The sequence below is a fragment of the Anopheles coustani genome, chromosome 2 (assembly GCF_943734705.1).
Source record: "Anopheles coustani chromosome 2, idAnoCousDA_361_x.2, whole genome shotgun sequence".
Lineage (NCBI taxonomy): Eukaryota > Metazoa > Arthropoda > Insecta > Diptera > Culicidae > Anopheles > Anopheles coustani.
The window spans coordinates 92,873,107-92,892,245 of NC_071289.1; the positions used below are offsets into that span (position 1 = coordinate 92,873,107).

At 43.9% G+C, this 19,139-nt stretch overlaps 4 protein-coding genes across 4 annotated transcripts; all 4 read right to left on the reverse strand.

Moving 5' to 3' along the window:
* Positions 1 to 1,043: 1,043 nt before the first annotated feature.
* LOC131265351 (zinc finger protein 208-like) lies at positions 1,044 to 5,780 on the reverse strand. The gene is made up of 7 exons (XM_058267609.1): positions 5,368 to 5,780; positions 4,411 to 5,300; positions 3,801 to 4,345; positions 3,189 to 3,322; positions 2,208 to 3,112; positions 1,359 to 2,118; positions 1,044 to 1,289 (listed from the first exon to the last, which is right to left on the reverse strand). The coding sequence occupies exons 1-6, from the start codon at positions 5,485 to 5,487 to the stop codon at positions 1,713 to 1,715; spliced, it is 3,000 nt and encodes a 999-aa protein (XP_058123592.1). The 5' UTR covers positions 5,488 to 5,780; the 3' UTR covers positions 1,044 to 1,289; positions 1,359 to 1,712.
* A 2,186-nt stretch (positions 5,781 to 7,966) lies between these two features.
* On the reverse strand, positions 7,967 to 9,744 carry LOC131266581 (zinc finger protein 626-like). Its single transcript, XM_058269149.1, has 2 exons — positions 8,624 to 9,744; positions 7,967 to 8,553 (listed from the first exon to the last, which is right to left on the reverse strand). Exons 1-2 carry the CDS (start codon positions 9,655 to 9,657, stop codon positions 8,004 to 8,006), a joined length of 1,584 nt encoding a protein of 527 aa, XP_058125132.1. The 5' UTR covers positions 9,658 to 9,744; the 3' UTR covers positions 7,967 to 8,003.
* Positions 9,745 to 10,073: 329 nt separating this feature from the next.
* LOC131267792 (TATA-box-binding protein) lies at positions 10,074 to 13,604 on the reverse strand. The gene is made up of 3 exons (XM_058270746.1): positions 12,269 to 13,604; positions 11,937 to 12,189; positions 10,074 to 11,780 (listed from the first exon to the last, which is right to left on the reverse strand). Exons 1-3 carry the CDS (start codon positions 13,253 to 13,255, stop codon positions 11,341 to 11,343), a joined length of 1,680 nt encoding a protein of 559 aa, XP_058126729.1. The 5' UTR covers positions 13,256 to 13,604; the 3' UTR covers positions 10,074 to 11,340.
* Positions 13,605 to 14,374: 770 nt separating this feature from the next.
* LOC131262844 (zinc finger protein 721-like) lies at positions 14,375 to 16,960 on the reverse strand. The gene is made up of 2 exons (XM_058264926.1): positions 15,051 to 16,960; positions 14,375 to 14,970 (listed from the first exon to the last, which is right to left on the reverse strand). The coding sequence occupies exons 1-2, from the start codon at positions 16,646 to 16,648 to the stop codon at positions 14,565 to 14,567; spliced, it is 2,004 nt and encodes a 667-aa protein (XP_058120909.1). The 5' UTR covers positions 16,649 to 16,960; the 3' UTR covers positions 14,375 to 14,564.
* Positions 16,961 to 19,139: the final 2,179 nt, after the last annotated feature.

Sequence of the window (19,139 nt, forward strand, 5' to 3'; positions counted from 1 at the left end):
GTTGTCCACCCAACAAAAGGAGGAGAGCGAGAGAAAAATGGAGAAAGCATCAAAGAAGGAGCAAGCATGTGAATCTAGAGGAAGACGATTTGGTGAAAATTTGTCCAACAATATTTATTATGTAAAACGAAATCGCTAGAGAACAAAAAAAAACGCTGTGCGCTGAAAACCGCGGCGAAAACAAACTTGGTGGAAAAACTAAAACTTCCTACTCAAAAACCCGTCAGAGAAGGCGATGCAAGAAGTCGCTTTTGGGGTGAAGAATGGCGCTTTCTTCACTCCGGAAAGCCTTTGAAAAAGGAACGCAAGCGGAAGGGATTACGAGAACGAGATTAGATTAGTTATATTAATATAATTATTATTACACAAAAAGAACGAAGCCGATGAAGTGTGCGCATTGCATTGTGGAAAACCCTGCGGAAAACATGCGATGCAACTTGGTTTTTTCGAGCATTAAGCATGCAAGAGGATGGAGCGTTTAACGAAAATTGAAAAAAGTGTCGTCGAAATTTAAATATAAGTTGAAACAACAAATCCCAAACTCGACCGCGTCTGCTTTCATTATTTAGCTTAAACGTATCCGAAATATTTAAAAAAAAACTTACCAAATAGTAGCGAAAAACGCTCATGTCGCAAATTCTTCGACGCAAATCGTTTCGAAATCCCACGAAATCGGTCTGAAATTTTGTCCTTCTAACAGGAGCCAGGAACCGGAGGAGGTAGCTTCAAAATCGCACCTAACAGCACACCGGTCATCTCCGCATTCGTGCCGTGCTAATTAGTGGTATCCTCCTCCGTTCATGATACCCTGTTAGCAAAGCAAGCGAAACCCGACAAAATTGAAATCGTTTCGATCGTTCTTGGGGTCGAAATCGGTCCGAAATTTGATCAGGCGTAACAGGAGAGCAGAACCGATCAGGAGGTAGCCCAAATTCCTGACACGAGAGTGCCGGTTGTCTTTATCTGGCATTCGCAGACATTCCTGATACCCTGTTATCAAAGCAAGCGTAACCCGACGAAATCGAAACGAACACGGTTTGTTTGAAATTGTTTTTTTATATGGTCCGGATCGGTATGCACGGGCGATGCATGATGTATAAATATTGCACATACTTAAAATACTTAAAACTAGCTTTGTACATGTCGAATATCGACTACATTACTTAAGTTACTGCACATTTCACCTCCTCCTACCGTCGAGCTTTTCGTCTGCTGTGAGTGGAAATGCCCGAAGTTTTCCATCGCCTACTTGTCGGTTGATATCGGAAAGGATACTCCTCGCACATTACCTTCAATTGGAGAGTGGAAAAATGTTATGAGCTCACATTTTATATCCTTTGTGTATCCCGTATACTTACGGTTTCTGAAATTGGAAAAATTGTTCTTTTCAAGGTGCAAAGGCCCGATCCTTGACGAGAAACCTCTCATCCTCGGTAACCGCTGACCGCTCGCTTCATAACCGATGTATCGCATAGGACAGTAAAACGGAAGTTAATGGCCATCCTTCCTCTGCCTGCATAAGAAGGTATATCGCTATTCCTTTGTTCCTCGTTCACCATTGACACCTCCATGGGAAGTTTTTCCCAGTTAGTAAAAATACTATTTTAAGTTCCATCCATTACTTCCCGCGAACCATCGTTCTCGTTAAGGAATATGGATGCCAACACTTTCGGCACCTAACTGGACCTTATTTGCTTAGCGGACGGGGTCATTCAGTTCGGTACGCAACACGACATGTGATCTTTGAGCTTATTTTTATGCCGAAACTGCTTGTCACAGATAGAACACGCGTGGAGCTGTGCCGGTTTCATGCACACGTTGGCCAGATGCACCGACAGGTTGCGCTTGTTCTTGAACGTTTTCCCGCACGTTTCACAGTCCACCGCCTGTCGCTCCGCGTGCATGTGCCGTATGTGCTGCCTAAGGATGTACTTATCGCCCATCACCTGACCACAGGTCGGACACGGTACCGAGGTGGAGGTGCGCAGACTCTTGTCATGCTCTTGCATGTGCTTCTGTAGCCGAAAGCGTATTTTGAACGTTTTCGGGCAGTGCTCGCAAACAAACCGGGCCATATGAACCGATCGCCGGTGATCTTCGATGGTGTACTTTGTGAAGCTGTAGGTAAAAGAAATAAGAAAGAAATGAACACGTTAGGTCCCCCAAATTGTGCCTCCCTCCTCGATCAGCTACGGAATGATACTAACGACTTGTCGCACTGATCACAGGGGACATCTTTTTCGGCGTGCATCTTTTTCATGTGCACCACCAGCCGCTTTTTGAAGGGAAATTTGCTACCACAAAGATCACAGCTGAACTGCCTTTCCTCGTGCTTGTTCTGCATGTGCTCCTTCATGTTCTGATGGATTTCGGCGCAAACCTCGCACCGATACTTGTCCGGATTCGTATGCATATCCATATGCTGCCACAATGTCACCTTGGTGCGCAGCTTCATCTCGCACACCGGACATTGCACAAAAATCTTGTAGTGTCCGTGCACCTCCTTCGTGTGCCGCAACAGGGCGCCCCAGGTGAGAAATTCCATCACCGGTTCCCCGACGATCATCCGTTGATTGTCACAAACTTCACACACTATCCGCTTGTAGAAATGCAGTATGGCCTTGTCCTCGTCCGGGTGAACCGAAACCCGTCCCGCTGCCTTGCGTTTCTTTAGCGTGGTATCAGAGCGGTCTTTCTTGTAGGCCTTCCTAGACCGAGCGCCGGTGGTCAATTTTTTGCTGCGTCGTTTGACATCATCGTCAGACGGGGAGGAGTCACGTTCAAATTCGTCGGAGTCTTCGCTCTTAATGGTTTCGTTTGATTCCGCTTTTTCGTCAAACTCTTCATCTATTGCATCGACCGCTCGCGCTTCGTCCTCCTCATCTTCGAGTGGCTCACCTTTGATTTCCAAGAATTCTGTCTTGTACGGGGGTCCTTGCAGCGGTGCTGGCGAAACCGATCTTGCCTTCCCATTCGATCTACTCGCTGGACGTTGTTGTTGTTGTTGTTGTTGATGGTGAAGCTGTTCAATCTCTTGGTAAAAAATATGGAAACTCTCCAACGAGCACCAACACTTTGTACAAACTTTTTGATTGTCTAAGGATGGAGAAATCTAAAATAAACCGCAGGGAAAAGAATTTTCATTTGAAAAACATGAACAATTCGGATAAGTTTCAAAGCAACCAAACCTCGAACCACAGATGTTTAGCAATAACCGCGGCCATGTTTTTGCTAACGTTATCTTTGGCAAAAATGTCCAAATAATCGGACTCGCTCGTCGAGAAGCATATGGTGCACTTTTCCGATGGCTCCATTGCGTGCACTTTTAATTAAATCTAAAAAACAATCGTGCACAATGAACTGTTTTGATTATTGCAATTTGTAAGGTCGAGTTTACGCATTTGTTTACACTCCAGTTTGACAGCTTTGAACTATGGGCTATCCAAATACGCATGAGGGACATAATTTACGACAATTTTATTCAACGGAAAATTATTATTTCCCGAACAGAATCGAATTTGATTACAAATCTTCTATACATTGAGTTGCTAGAAATTTCTGTTTATCGCTTATTACATCTACTTGTTGCTTTCATTTTTCTTCTTAACCGTTCCTGCAGTTTTTTTCATTTTAATTAACTTGTACGAAAAATAGATACACACAGAATTATGACAAAGACCATTAAATTATGTTTCATATGACCACAAACATACCTAGCAAGCATTGCACAACGTAAAACGTAAAATAGGCATGAATTAAAGTCAAACTGTATCCTCCCCCAGTCGTTGCCGGTTAAGTAAGTTCGGTCAGTTTAAATCGTACTCCTTCTTTCCGCTGCTGTTGCATTTCCAACCACTGCTCGTAGTGAGCATTTTTACGGTGATAGTACAGATGCGTATCCTGCCGAAACGTTTCCGGACAGAAGGAACACATGTAGAGTGGCTTTCCCGTATGCGTCGACATGTGTTCTTTCAGCTTGTTCTTGCGTCGAAATTGCTTGCCACAAATGGTGCAGGGGTAAAGTCGAGTCGGTTCCATGCAAACATTTTTCATGTGAACCCATAGATTGCGTTTGCACTTGAACGTTTTTCCGCAAGTGCTGCAACTCACGGATGGCTGTACGGTGTGCATCAGCTTGATGTGCCTTGTTAGGATGTATTTGTCACGCATCACTTGGCCACAAATCGTGCACGGTACGGCGGTGGAATTACGCAAACTTTCATCGTGCTCCTCCATGTGCTGCTTTAGACGAAAGCGGCTGTTGAACGTTTTCGGGCAATGCTCGCATACGAAACGAGCCGTGTGAACGGAACGTTTGTGATCTTCGATCGTGTACTTGGTGAACCTGATAAGAAAAACACAATTAGCTTCCGTGTACGTACACTTTCTTGGTGGCCTCTTCATACTTACGGTTTCTGACACTGGTCGCAGATAATGTCTTTCTCTACGTGCATCTTTTTCATGTGCACCGTCAGTCTTTTCTTGAAAGGAAACTTTTTGCCACAAACATCGCAACAGAACTGCCGCTCTTGGTGTTTATTCTGCATGTGGTCTTTCATGTTCTGATGAATTTCCCCGCACAGCTCACAACGATACTTCTCAGGGTTTTCGTGCATTTCCTTGTGCTGCAGCAGGGCCTGCTTCGTCCGCAGTTTCAAATCACACAGCGGGCACTTGACGTATATCTTGTCGTGGCTATGAACCTCCTTGGTGTGCCGCAGCAAGGCCCTCCACGTGCCGTAATCTATTTGCGGCTCACCCACCATCATCCGATGGTTATCACATACTTCGCAAACGACACGCTTGTAGAATTGTAGCAAACCGGTGTCCTCTTCCTTCTGAGCAGCTGCCTTAACTTCCTTTTTCGTTTCCTCGTCGGCCTCATCGGGCTTAGGCAATTTCCTTTCACGTGGCTTTCCTTTTCTTCTCTGCGACCAACATTCCGAAGAGGAAGAAGATTTAGGACTTAGTTGCTCATCATCTTCCGAGGATAGCGCCGTTGGATCGTGTTCTTCCGTTTCTTCGCACTTTATAAAAGTGTATGAAACAGATTTCTCTCCCGAAACCACCGTATCATCCGTAGCTTCAACATTCACTTCGATCGGTTCGACTTTCACCTCAAGAAATTCCGGTCTATACTTTAAATCGGTGGTGTCGGTAGATTCATCCAGTTTCTTGTTCTCGATGGTAAAATGTTCCACTCTACGGAGCTCCTCGACGCGTTCGTAGAACTCATGAAAATCATTCAAGCAGACCCAGCACTTTGTGCAAATAAATTTACATCCGGGTGTTTCAGTAATCTGCGAGGAATAAGCATTTATTAATCCGACTGCGGCTTTATATCCTTTCCCTGGCTGGCTACCTTACCTCAAACCATAAATGTTGGGCAATTATGGCGACAATGTGTTTATTTTCGGCGACAAATATTTCCTTGTACTCGCTCTCTATCATTGAGCAGCACACTGCACATGGAGTCTCGTTTGCCATTGCACCCGTTGTTTGTTTGTTAGCGAGGGTTCAACGCAACGATCAACATGCTAGGCAGGTTGTTTAATAGTTCCCCATGTTTGCAAAACACGGAGGGACACCATAACTATATTTAACACATATTTGAATGCCCACTTAGCAATAAACAGTTGATTAGAAACCAGTTTCTAGTTTCTTCATCGCGATACCGACAAACAGTACTGAAAGATGTTACTTCGTTTTGTTGACTACAATATTTTGATTGTTTTCACTACTGTCAAACATTCCGATGACACAAACTGCATCCGATATTCAAACTGTTCGTTTTTTGCAACACTACCTGTTAACATCAGCTGCGAATGGGTTTTCATTATTTTCTTCACATAAATTACATGTATACAATCATCGTATACTTTTATTTGGTCATCTTATGTCTTTCCTCGTGATGAGCATACAAACGAGATTTACTATCGAATTTCTCCATACACACTGAACACACGTAGTGTACGGACGCACTAGCATTATGGGTCGTTTGATGCTCGTTTAGTTTCGCAACGGTTTTGAAAATTTTACCGCAAGTTGGGCAATTGTACATTTTAGCCGAACAAGATCGGTCCTGATGAACGAGCAAACGTCGCTTGGTCAGAAAGGATTTCCCACACGAAGCGCACTCTACTGGCAGTCGTTTTGTGTGCATAAGCTTCATATGTCGGTCGATATAGTTGGCCCGGACTTGTAGCTTGCACACCGGGCATTCTTCTAACAGGACCGCCTGATGCAGCTGGTTGTGCTTATTCAGCAAGGCAATGGTACGGTAAGATTCTCCACACCACTCACAAACGTAGAGTGGCTCGCCGTGTATAGACCGCATGTGTCCTTTGATAAGGTACTTGTTGAAGCTGCAACAGAAGAAAGAAAAGTTTGATGAAATAACTTACTCATGGAAAGATTCAACTATTTTCTTTATCGATTAGATACATACACTTTGTTACACTTTTCGCACACCACATCTTTTGGCGAGTGCGTGACCTTCGCGTGAGTCGCCAGACGATGGGCAGACGAATATCTTCTATCGCAATCGGTGCATTGGAATCGTTTCTCCATATGCTTATTGTGCATATGCACTTCCAAGTCCTGATGGGTTTCACCGCATTTCGTGCAACGGTATTTCTCCGGGTTATCGTGATATTCTATATGCTGCCATAGTTTGTAATGTAAAAAGATCCGCTTCGAACACAACGGACACTGGAGGTATGTTCTGGCAATCTGGTGCACTTCTAACATATGCCGTTTAAGCGCCACAAAAGTATCGTAGGCTGTACTTGGCAAATTCTGCGACATTCGATCCGATTCACAAATTTCGCAAAGCATTACTCCATAAAATTCTATCAACGCAGAATCTTTACCGTTGTTTTCCTCTGCACTTTCCGCGGCCAGATTAGATCCATCTTCATCGGTGTCGATGTCAACTTCAGTACCATCGACACAACTCTGCTCCTCGTTGGTACTTTCCTCTCCTGCAGTTGGATCAAATTCGTCCAAATGCTCTTCCTCGGGTACTTCCACAGTAGTATCATTTGAGTCATCGTCCATGTAGACAGACTCGGTATCGAGCCGAAACTCATCAATGGTCTCATAATGGAGGTTATATTCTTCGTCGTTCGATGTGTCTATTTTCACCAAACGATGTTTCGAATCACCACCGGACGCTGTTTCCTTAGTAGAACTTTCGGCATCATCGTCGGAACTGCTGCAACTCTCCGGCTGAGGACGATGCAAGTCTTCTGCCAGATTGTAAAGCCCGTGGAAGTTATTGACGATTGTCCAACATGCCAGACATATATGTGGATTTTCAATATCTTCCAAATTCTGTTGTATATGATAAATAAACAATTTAGTCGAACCAAACAATTAAACGCTGCACATAAAGGCCATACACCATACTTACAACACACGGAAGATGTTTTGATAGTACATCCGCGATACGCTTTTCTTTGTGATCCTCGCTAAACATCTCCAAATATTCTGCCTCTGATGAAACATAGCACACCTCACAAACCGTTACCATTGCTCTGATCGGCAATATTTTATTGCTTTTAAAGAAATGTTTTTGTTTTCGATGCTAGTGCAAAAGCTCTTCTGTTTTCCACAAACTACACACGAACAAAACAAGTCGTCATTTTTTAAACCGAACTGTCATAAATTCAAAACTTACGTTTGTTTTATAGTATTGACGGTTTGCAAACAAAAAATCCGTTCAAGTTTTAAAATTACTACTGGATTAGTTCAATCAGTGGATTAGATTGGTTTTCTGCCTAATAACTACGCCCTATTTAAAATAATAAACTCCTTGCACGTGTTACGTGTACTTTTGGTCACGTGTTTTATTGTCCGTTAGCGACAACCCCAGTGAGTTTTTCGAATTAACAATTCTTTGTCCTCTGATATGTACTGTAAATGTGTAATGAGTAAAAGAATAGTCAACAAATAATACCTTTTCCATTATATTTACAAATGATTACGCAAACAACAGTTGATCAGTCTGCAATTCGTTTCGCCTTGAATCGTTCCCCTTGCTTCCGCCTTCGTTGAAGTTCCAGCCATTGCTCGTGGTGAACCTGTTTGCGGTGCGTATAAAGTTGCGTTTCGAAGCTGAATGTTTTCGGACAATACTGACATTGATACAGTGCACTTCTGGTGTGCGTCGTCATATGCTCCGTTAGCTTGATTTTTTTCTTAAACTGTTTCCCACATATCGTACATGGAAAACTCCGGTCGGTACACACGTTGGCAAGGTGCACGCCTAGATTGTGCTTCGATTTGAATTCCTTCCCGCATGATCCACAACTAACAGGAGGATGGTCGGTATGCAACCGCTTTATGTGTGTTGAAAGACAGTACTTATCGCGAACGACTGTACCACAAATGTTGCAGGTGGCTGTGGGGGCAGGTCGGAGCCCTGTTTTATGCTCTTCCAGGTGTTGTTCCAGCGGCAATCGTGCTTTGAACGTTCGCGGACAAAGTTCGCACATAAAGCTAGCCTCGTGAACGGCACGTTTATGATCTTTGATAGTATATTTACTAAACCTAAAATGAAACAACAGAATAAAAAAATAAAGAAATATCTCTTATCTGTAAGACGATTTTTAAAACATACGGCTTTTGGCAGAGGTCACAAATAACATCCTTGGCCGTATGCATTTTCCGTATATGTGCAGTGAGTCTGCTCTTTGTTGGGAATCTCTTCCCACAATCTTCGCAGCAGTAAGCCCGTTCTTGATGCTTATTTTTGACATGTTCTTCCATATTCTGATATATCTCGTTGCATTGATTACAGCGAAAACGATCGGGATTAAGGTGCATATCCTTATGCTCCAACAGTTTAATACGTGAGCGGAATTTTTTATCACACATCGGGCACTTTACATGACCCATCTCTTGGCCGTGTAATTTTCGCATGTGCCGATTCAAATCTTTCAGATTACTGTACTCTATCGCTGGTTCGCCAGCTTGCATTTTTTCCGGATCGCATATTTCGCACACCAATCGCTTGTAGAACTCCAATATTTCTTTATCGACCTTGGGATCCTTTGGGTCTTTCTTTTTGGGTGCATTTATTGCAATCGCTGAGCCCTGTTCTACTGATCCGACTGTTTTTGATCGAAGCGTTCGGGGATGTTTCCCTTCGGATTGTATACTTGAAACTATTGCACCTATTTCAACGGGGTCATTTCCCAAGTTGGCAATTGCTGAAGAAACTGGCTTTTCGTCCGCGTTCTCGCTCAAATGCTCCTCTTCTTTGATCGGTTCCAATGGTTCATCTTTGATTTCCACAAATTCCGTGTACAAAAATCGTTCACTGTCAGATGCTTTAAACGGCGAGCTGTCCATTTTAACTTCCGATAAATCAGCACAAATATTCGATTGTTGCGCGTGGTGCTGCTTGTTCACCATTTCATAAAAATCGTCGAAAGCATCCAACATACTCCAACAACGCAAGCAGATAGCTATCAGCTCAAGCTCCAGATCTAAATGCTTAGTTATGTACGCCAAAACATTCTGCCCTCTGAAGCTAGGATCGTCCATGTTCATGCAATCTTTTTTTCCAAGACACACACTACATTTCACGGGGTTGCTAGCACGATCCGGATCCCAGTCCAATTTGCTTTCAACTTCGATTGATGCCGCCATGCTGATGATTTGTTAAACACACAGCTTGATTGAAAATTAAAATTTCTTTTCACCCAAAAACTACGATATTCGCAGTTTTGCCACCATCGGTTCCCATTGTTTAGGTGATTCTTGTTTGTTTATAAAACATCTTATCTTGACGTACACCGTCATTTTGACATAAATTCATGTCATAAATTTGAAACATTCGTTAAGTAGTCTGAAGGTGGGATATTTCCATATCACTTTCCCATTTTCTACAGCAAATTAGTGTGATGCTGTTCTTGACTTGATAATAGTCTTTCGGAAACAATTTAATAAACGTTCGTTTCATTTGCCCCTCGTTTCACCAGTTAAAGAAGCGCCCAAATCTTTTGTGATATTGTTTTGACCAATTTAAAAAAATGGCAGTTTATTCCATAGTTTTGCTCTTAATCACTGCTTATTTAAATAAAAGTGTTTTGAAACAACATACGAAGATGAGTAATATAGAAATGTATGATGCCATTCGAAACAGATTGATACGTAGGGTAATGAAACTGCAACTGCACTCATACATATATGTTGTTTCAGATTTTACGTTTCATGCACTTTCTACAGACTATTGCTGATCTAGATTTCGCTGGTATCGTAATGCACCCCCGCTTGGGACGCCCGCGCATTAGGTCGTCAAGTACGATGAACAAACAAAAACCAGAAAACTTGAGTGGCATAAGATTATTAAAAAATTACACTTAATCAAGTTTATTATTCATCAACGTCTGCCATGCAATCCATCTATCAGATCAAAATAGGCTTAGCTTCTTTAGATGAATATTGCGCCGTTCTCGCTTCGTGTTGCGGGTCTCGACCAATCGGGGTTAGATCAGAACAAGCAAGGCTAGGTAGAGTATCAAACACGTGTTGCTTATAGTTTCGTTAAGGTTCGTGCGGTGCATTATCACGCACTTTCACTTTTCTTATTCAGCTGGATGAGTTGCACGATGTATTTCAATCATTTACGTGTACTTGTTTGCTATTTTGACAACTTATGCGATGTACTTAAAAAAAACGATCCTATAATTTCGCCAATCATTATGTTCTGGTTTTTTTTTACCAATGAAGTCAGTCTAGGACAAAGTAAACCATTCTTTTCAGAGCCTTTTGTGATAGTGGAGGGTGTACGTGCCTTCCAACAAAGGATGAAAATGTAATGCCATGGTAAAATGAGAAGCTAGTCAAACCTAATTTATATTGAGTAACTATTACATCCCTACTTGACGACCTAATAACCGCCGCTGCTTCGTTCCTATTCTCGGTCTCTCGGCTCATGTCCCTTTTTTGACCATTCCGATGATTTATCCTCCTGGAGGACACGATCGGACAATGGTGCCAATGTTGATTTTTTTCAGCTTTGTTTTCTTCTTGTTGTTCTATCAGCAGCAGCACTTCCATAGGCTCTAAGGTTTGATAGCAATGTGCGTCATCGTTGCAGATGGCGCTTAATCACCACCGGAGTCCAGTGTTTCTGTCTACTCCAGCAGGTAGGATTCAAATGACTACGGGTGCGATGCCTGTCTGCACGAATGACGAAAGCTGTGTGAGCGTGAGTGGGTGGGAGTGGACACAATTGTGCAGATGAGGGGGGAGCTTACCCTCGCTCGCCATCGATCGCCATCCGCGGTAGCTCCCCCCTTCTGGGCACAGCTGATCGCCCCAGTCTCCCTATTCGAAGTCGCTGACGCACAGATCATCGTCGGACATGCTATCTCCATCATTCCTAACCCGACCGAACGGACGATACTGGCGCACACCGCGTTTCTTACCATTTTGCCTAATACTATTCATTTTGTGTATTGCTTTGGTGTTGTTACGATTACATACGTCCTCGTCATCGCCAAACGCCTCCGGGTCCTCTTCGTCCTGCTCGTCCGCTGGACGCCCCGCCCCTGCGCTCGATGTTCCGTTCCAGCAAGTGACGCCATCGTCGGCCTCCACCATCGCCGTATCGCAGTCCTCCTCTATCAGATGGTTAACGTCGTGCGGGTCGAAGGCCGGTTGTTTCATCAATTCGAGCTTTTCCAGCGGGCTGCGCTTCTTGCGAAACTCGTACACCAGTGGAAATATATGCTCAATCGCCTGCTGCACATAGGCCACGCTTGCCGCTAATGCGTCGCAATGACAGTGGGTTGGTTGGTGGGTTTCACGAAGCAAAGACCAAAAAAAAACAACATCATTCAAAACGATTGCTCGCCGGACGGACGTACGAACTTATGCTGGGGAGGGCGGTATACGGGGAAAAGGGAGTCTTTTCTACCTACCGGTTACAGTAATGCTTCCTGTTGAGAATATTTTCAGCGTAGCTTTCGGCGAGTGCAGCTTGTAGGTCACGCCGGGATGCAGCTCTGGCTCGTAGCTGGCGTCCTTCTTGTACTTCTCCGAAAAGTTTACGATCATTATTCCCCACGGCATGCTGCAGGTGCCGAGTACATTAACAATACGGAAGTTCTTAAACCTAACGTTAAATCCTAACTTCTGAAGGCAACGTGAGTAGCGTCGTGCCGCTGTTTTGGCCTGCAAAGAGAAACGTAATGGGACACGGGACATATACATACGGCTGCTCGGTTGTATCGGCTCGGCTTCGCTTGCTTACCTGTGCTTCCGACGTAGCACCGGTACAGGTAATTTTACCGGACGACCAAATCGAGGCGGTCGTGTATGGGCGCCGCAACTTCATTGTCACCATGCCGTTCTCTCGTCGAAACTCCACATTGTAGCCGTTAAGGGCGATTTCGCGCAGATTCAGATGACAGCGTACGCTGAACGAGCAGACGACATTGTTGATCACGATATCGATCTCCGGCTCTTCCTCCTGCTCTTCCTCTACGATTGTTTCTTTGGTATCCAGTGGAAGTTCCGTAGCGCCGGCTGTGGGAACGGTGTCGGTGGGGGTAGAGACGGCGCTTCCTACCAGATTGCAGGCAGAAGTGGTGGTGGTGGTGGTTGTGGTGCTATTGGTGTTAGGATTAGCGATAGCATTTGTTACAGGGCTAGCATTGCTGCTGCAGCTGCTTCTGCTGTTGGCTTCGATCGTCTTCTTTCCAAACATCCCTCCGCCCAGGGGGGAAGCGGCACTAGACTTGATGCTTGCTAGCTGCTGCTGCTGCTGATGTGAATTTGTAGCGAGGATCAAAGAGCTATGGTTGATCATTCCGTTTCCGGTGTCCGGTTGGTGGTTCGGAAGCGATATCGATCGGTTGGTCACCACCGACGAAACCACCGGAGAAAATCCGTTCCCAGCGACTGGACTGAGGCCCTCGGCACCGATACCGGAAGTGCAAGGTTGCTGATCTTGTTGTTGGTACTGCCGTAGGTGTGTGCAGTTCGTTCGGTTCACCACATTATTTCTACCGACTATCGATGCTAATGGGCCAACGATGGTCGATATATCAGCATCGATTACTGATTTGCAACCGAAGAAGGCAATGTTACTACCGACACTGCTGATAGTTCCGATGATGCTGGAGCCGGTGCTGCTGCTTCTGCTACTGCTGCTGCTGCTGCTGGTGCTGCTGCTAACATTAGTTGCACTGGTGGTGCAGGGGATGGCTTCGGTGATGTAGGAGCTGTTACCCACCATCCGTTTCAAACTTGTTGCGTTTCTTTCTTCTAAGGCACACGCTGCTATCCTGCTACGCCTACTTCATAAGCTCATTCTCATGCGTTACGGTATGGTCTGGATGAGTTGCACTCTATTTTTGTCAGTCCATCGAGTCTGTCAGTGTCGGAGAAAACTGATGGAAAACGGCCAATATCACTCGTTTTCGACTTCGTCTCCACTCTCTATTCGTGGCGCAAGGTTTGAGGATCGATTTCTACTATAGTTCTTCCACTAGATTGCGCTTTAAACACAATTTTAACTAAACTTTCTGAGCCGTAGCGTCGCACTTTGTTGTCGATTTGTTGTTTATGATCAGACAAAGTCTTACCCCCAGGTGCCCGTATGTTTTGAGTAGTGTCGAGAGTAGTGTCAACATGACAGATTCAGGATCGGAAGACTTGAAGATTCAATCCCTTCCTGGGATTCCAAAGATTTGATTCGATTCAGATTTGATTATACAGAGCAGTGAGCATCACATCGGAAATGTATGTGTTTTCAGTTGTAAGTTCTTATGAGTTGACAGTTGTAATTTGATGAATATTCAAACTAGGTTAAACGATTTCCTCACCGGCATTTATTGGTGATTCGGATTTGGGGATTCCGTTTACCCACCACTACTCGCAATCCTACCACGATCTCTCACCCCCTGTCAGGTGCCTGTCATGTTTTGAGTATTGTCTAGAGTTTCGACCTGCAGGTGCAGAAACCTTGGTTGGTATTTTCTGCCGAAATAACTAATTTGTTAATAATTTTACAATTGCTGAACCGTTTTGTACATGTTACCCCTTAAATGAAAGGTAAGCACCCATGATATGACGGATTGGGATTCGGATTCGAAGAGCCGGAACACAGAATGGATTTGAATCGAATGATTCAAGGGATTCAGTTTCCCATCACTACTGAATCACATGGAACGTCAATATTGTCAAAACTCCCAATTCACCACGGGGCGAAAGTGCACTTAGGGCGAAATTAAGTGCACGATACTTTAGCCTTCAATTGATTGGAAAAATTAAAAGGCACGGATAAAATAATAATTCCTATGTTTCTGAAACTAATGACTTTATAGAGCAATTAATGAGAAACATTTTGTTTCGGATTAAGCAGCTCAAATAAATATTTTATTACGTTATCTGTTTACCATAGGATTCCATCAGCACATTTACCTTTTTTCTTCGCTTTCGTGTCTACCGGAGATTCATTATAGGTCTAGTTTAGTAATCCCTACCGTACATCTAATCTACTTAATAGTAATATTTTAATCGGAGGCCGGCAACAAAACGTTTGTTTAGTCGGCACTTCTAGCATGGGTCGTCATGTGTTGTTTCAACTTTGTCCGCTTCTTGAACTGCTTTCCGCAGACCGTGCAGGGAAATTGGCGGGTGGTGCAAACGTTCGAAATGTGCGTGTAGAGACTGTGTTTTGATTTGAATGTTTTGCCGCACGTTTTGCACGTCGCGGGCGTCTGCTCGGCGTGGATCCGCTTCATGTGGGTCTTAAGATTGTATTCGTCTTTTAGTACCGAGTTGCACAAGGTACAGCTAACCGTGGCCGGCCCCTGCTGCTCCACATTATGTCCTTCCATGTGCCGTTCTAGGGAAAAGCGAGTTTTGAATGTTTTCGGGCAGTTTTCGCAAGTGAACGTTGCTCCGTGGACAGCTCGTTTATGCTTTTCAATGCTGAACTTGGTAAATCTGAGGGGTAAAGAGGAAACATTAGGAACGTTTGTGAGTACGAGAATACAACGTTTTTTTATGGTTTGCTTTCAACCTACGGTTTGTTACACTCCTCACAAATGATGTCCTTCTTCAAGTGCACCTTCCCCATGTGTGCCGTAAGTCTGCTCTTAAAAGGAAATCGCTTTCCACATTCCTCACACTTAAACTCCCATTCCTGGTGTTTGTTCTGCATATGTTCTTCCAAGTTTTGATGCACCTCCTGGCACGTGCTACACCTGTACCTTTCCGGATTCTCGTGCATATCCTTGTGCTCGACCAGTTTAACGCGGGTGCGAAACTTCTTTGCACAAATCTGACATTTGACCGTGCCCGAATCTAGTCCGTGGGTCGCACGCATATGCTGGTTCAAAAGTTTTAGCGAACGATATTCGACCGTCGTCTCCCCGGGTGGTGCCTTCTCCGGATCGCAAATTTCACACACGATCGGTTTATAGAAATCAAATATTTCTCTATCTAGTGTTTGCTTTTGCTCTTCGGTCAGCTCGGGTCCAGTTTCGTTGCCGGCCGTGCCCGACTTTCCTGAGTCATCCTCCATCAGCTCATTCGACAGATGCATCCGCTTGTGTTCTAACAGTTTCGGTCGGGTTCGGATTTTTTTCTCACATATGGGACACTTGACCGCTCCCGCCGGCTGGCCGTGCTCCAGTCGCATATGATGGTTGAGTTCTTTCACGGTGCCGTACAACGTCCCCGACTGCGTTGTGCCAGCCGTCTCGCAAACGTCGCAAACGATACGCTTGTAGAATTCGAGGATCTCCTTATCCATTTGATCGGATTGAACCCTTTCTACCTCATCTTCGGCCGCCTCGGCTTGTCGGGTGTGCACATGTTTGTGCTCCAGCAGTTTCACCCTGGTACGAAACTTTTTACCACACTGGGGACAACCGACGCGGCCTGATTCTTCTCCATGCTGCTGCCGCATATGCTGGTTGAGTTCCTTCATCGAGCCGTACTCGCTGCGGTCGTCACAAACGTCGCATACGAGCTTGTAGAACTCTAGTATTTCGTCGTCTATTTCTTGGTTCCTTCGCTTCCGGCTAGGTGTACCGACGATGGGCCTAACTTGACTACTTTCCGCTTCCGTTTCATTCGCGGATCCGATCGCGGACATTCGATGTGGTTCTCGTTCATACTCGGTGGGACCATTTCCGCCCTCCGTAGGGTGCAATGTAGGAACAGGAGTGAATCCATTCTCTGCACTTACTTCTTGCTTTAGCTCGACGCGTTGTTCCACTGCGTGTGATAGGTCTGCATCGACCGCAGGATCCTCTTTGAACTGTACCTGCTCCGTACCGCAGGCACCATTTTGGTTCACGTTCTCATGATACGGCTGGTCCGGGTTTACTTGGGCCAGTTCAACCTTTGCCAAGCGTTGAAGGTGGGCATCATGCACCCACAGGTAGAAACGGTTAAACTCATGCAAGGCTTTGCCACAATCTGCGCAGATGAAGTGTTTGCCCGTTTCCTGCGAAAATTTCAAACCGACATACTTCCAGACCAGATAGGGCATCTCTTTTGAGTCCTGTTCCCGCGGCATGAACATATCCCAGCAGATGGGATCCGGACGTGTAGTAAGACATACTCCGCATTCCTTTTGATTGATGACATCGTAAACATCGATCTGCACTGCCATCTCGTTCAGCCTTCTCGCGACACTTGGTTCAGGATTGGAACATTTATCCAGAAACAAACTCCAGTTCACCAACTAGCTGACGTTAACATTATTCGCACTTGTGTTTTTCCATCGAGATTAGAAATAGGTAAATCATCTTTCGGCTACTCGCTTTTGTTACAATTTTTTTTGACACTCCATTTGACACAAACTTCGTTACAGAGATCGCTGCCCAAAAGGCTGACAGCGGAATTGTTTTTTTTATGCAGTATGCAAAGCATACAGCTTCAAACTCCAAGGGTCACAAGATGAAATAGAGGCCAAAAAGGCCAATTTGTTCATAACTTTTTAGTCTTAGAACCGATTTTCACTGCCGCGGTGAAAAGAAAGAACACAAATAACATTGACAAAAGTAGGATTTTTCCGTAACTCCGTTACAGGTAGTGTTGACAGAATCGGGATTCGGAAGATTTGAAGATTCGATCCCTAGAGGGATTCCAAAGATTCGAATCCCATTTGACAGATTCTAAAGATTCGAGTCCCATCTGACAGATTCTAAAGATTTGAATCCCATTTGACGGATTCTAACGATTTGATTCGATTAGGATTCGAATCAGATTTGATTGGTTTGGGACTCAATTTGATTCGATTCTGACTTGTTCCTATTTCCTATATATAAAAGAGTATTTCTGCTCTGTTTGTAGTTCCCACCGCCAATTACCATTGGTTGATAATGTGGCGCCACTATCAAGAACAGAAAGGGACCCAACTACAGCGAGATGTGTAGATACTATTAGTTCTTTTCGTACAGCCATGTCCACCAATTTTACGCGCGCCATAAACCTCATTTACGCGCGCATATCTCAAAACTATGTAGACTCATTCATTCTATTAAGTTAAATAAGATAACAAAAATAAAAAGTCCCTGTTCATTTTTTTACTCATCATCATCATAATCGTAGATGTTGACAAATGCAATACTAATGGCTCAAAAACTACAACATTTACTAAATACATTGCAAGCACAGCGTCAGACTACCCGCTTGTTTAATCTCTCTCGGCATCCTGTTGTACCATTGTACTCCTTTGCAAAACAACGAATTTCGGGCGTTTCCAGACAGCTCACCGGCATTAGGAGTGTGAGTCCTAACTACTATCGTTTCCCCCAAATACGCTGGTACCAGGCCTTTCAAAATGTTGTTCACAAAGACCACAGTTCCAAAGGAACACTATCCACTGCTTGGACTGTTCCGACTGTTTCTTGCATTGGGATTCGGATTTGGGGATTCGGTTTACCCACCACTACGAACGACGCTGCGCGCTAAACTTTGTGCAACAAGCTTCAAAAACCAACTAATTTCTCAATAACTTTTTAGTGGCTTGGCCAATTTTAGCGCCAGACCTCTCAAATGAAAGGTCTTTTAAGGACTGATAACTCTGTGCAACAAAGTAGGTGCACAAACCTTGGTTGGTATTTTCTGCTGAAATAACTAATTTGTTAATAACTTTACAATTGGTGAACCGATTTGTACATGTGACCCACACAACTTTGTCTTACAATAGATCAAACATATTTTTGAATACAATTAGAAGAATAATGTCAACTATATTGATATTCTTATGTAAATCATTCATTGAATTAAACACATCATATGAAAAATCGGCATTAGATGAGCATGTATGATATGACGGATTGGGATTCGGATTCGAAGATCCGCATCTCAGAATGGATTTGAATCGAAAGATTCGAATCCCTGTAGGGATTCAGTTTTCCCATCACTAGTTACAGGCCTGCTGCTCGAAAATAAGTGCTGCCAAACGCTACTCGAGCAGATCTGTTTACGTGCGAATTCGAGCAAGTTCCTTTAATTAAAAACTGCATCCAATTTTGGCATGGTTTCAAATGGAGTGATAAATGATTGTTTTTCAATATTACTAACACCTCCTGTGATCTTGTTCTATTTCTTGTTTTATTTTATAAAATTCATTTGAATTGTCTTGGACTGGATAAAGCATGCAAATTGAAATATATAAATAAACCTAATAGCCATTGTGGTAAAGAAACGAAGATTTAACCAAGATGTTATAAACACTCAGTAGAGGTTTTGTTGATATCTGCGGGAATGTTTTTATTTTCCTTTCGTAGCAGTTAAACACAACAAAAGTGTTGCGGTAGGTACTTAGTGCAAAAACTTAAAAATCATCCTTAAAAGCATTCTATCTTCACCAGAAATTTCATTATTGCCGATACATACAATTAAATCGCACATCCCAAAGTGCCAAGGATGATATAACCATGACCGGTAATCACTCGTGTATGGTGTGCTGGGATACCCAAGCCGATAACTGTTTGCTGCTGGACGTGAAAAACCAATTTCCAGAGGATCCTGAAACCCCAACATGGAATATCGTAGAACAACATCTTCAGCTGGACTTTGAAAGAAACGATGGCTCAGAGCACGACCAGGAGTACCTTATTTGTGCCATATGTTGGGACAATATTTATAAGTTT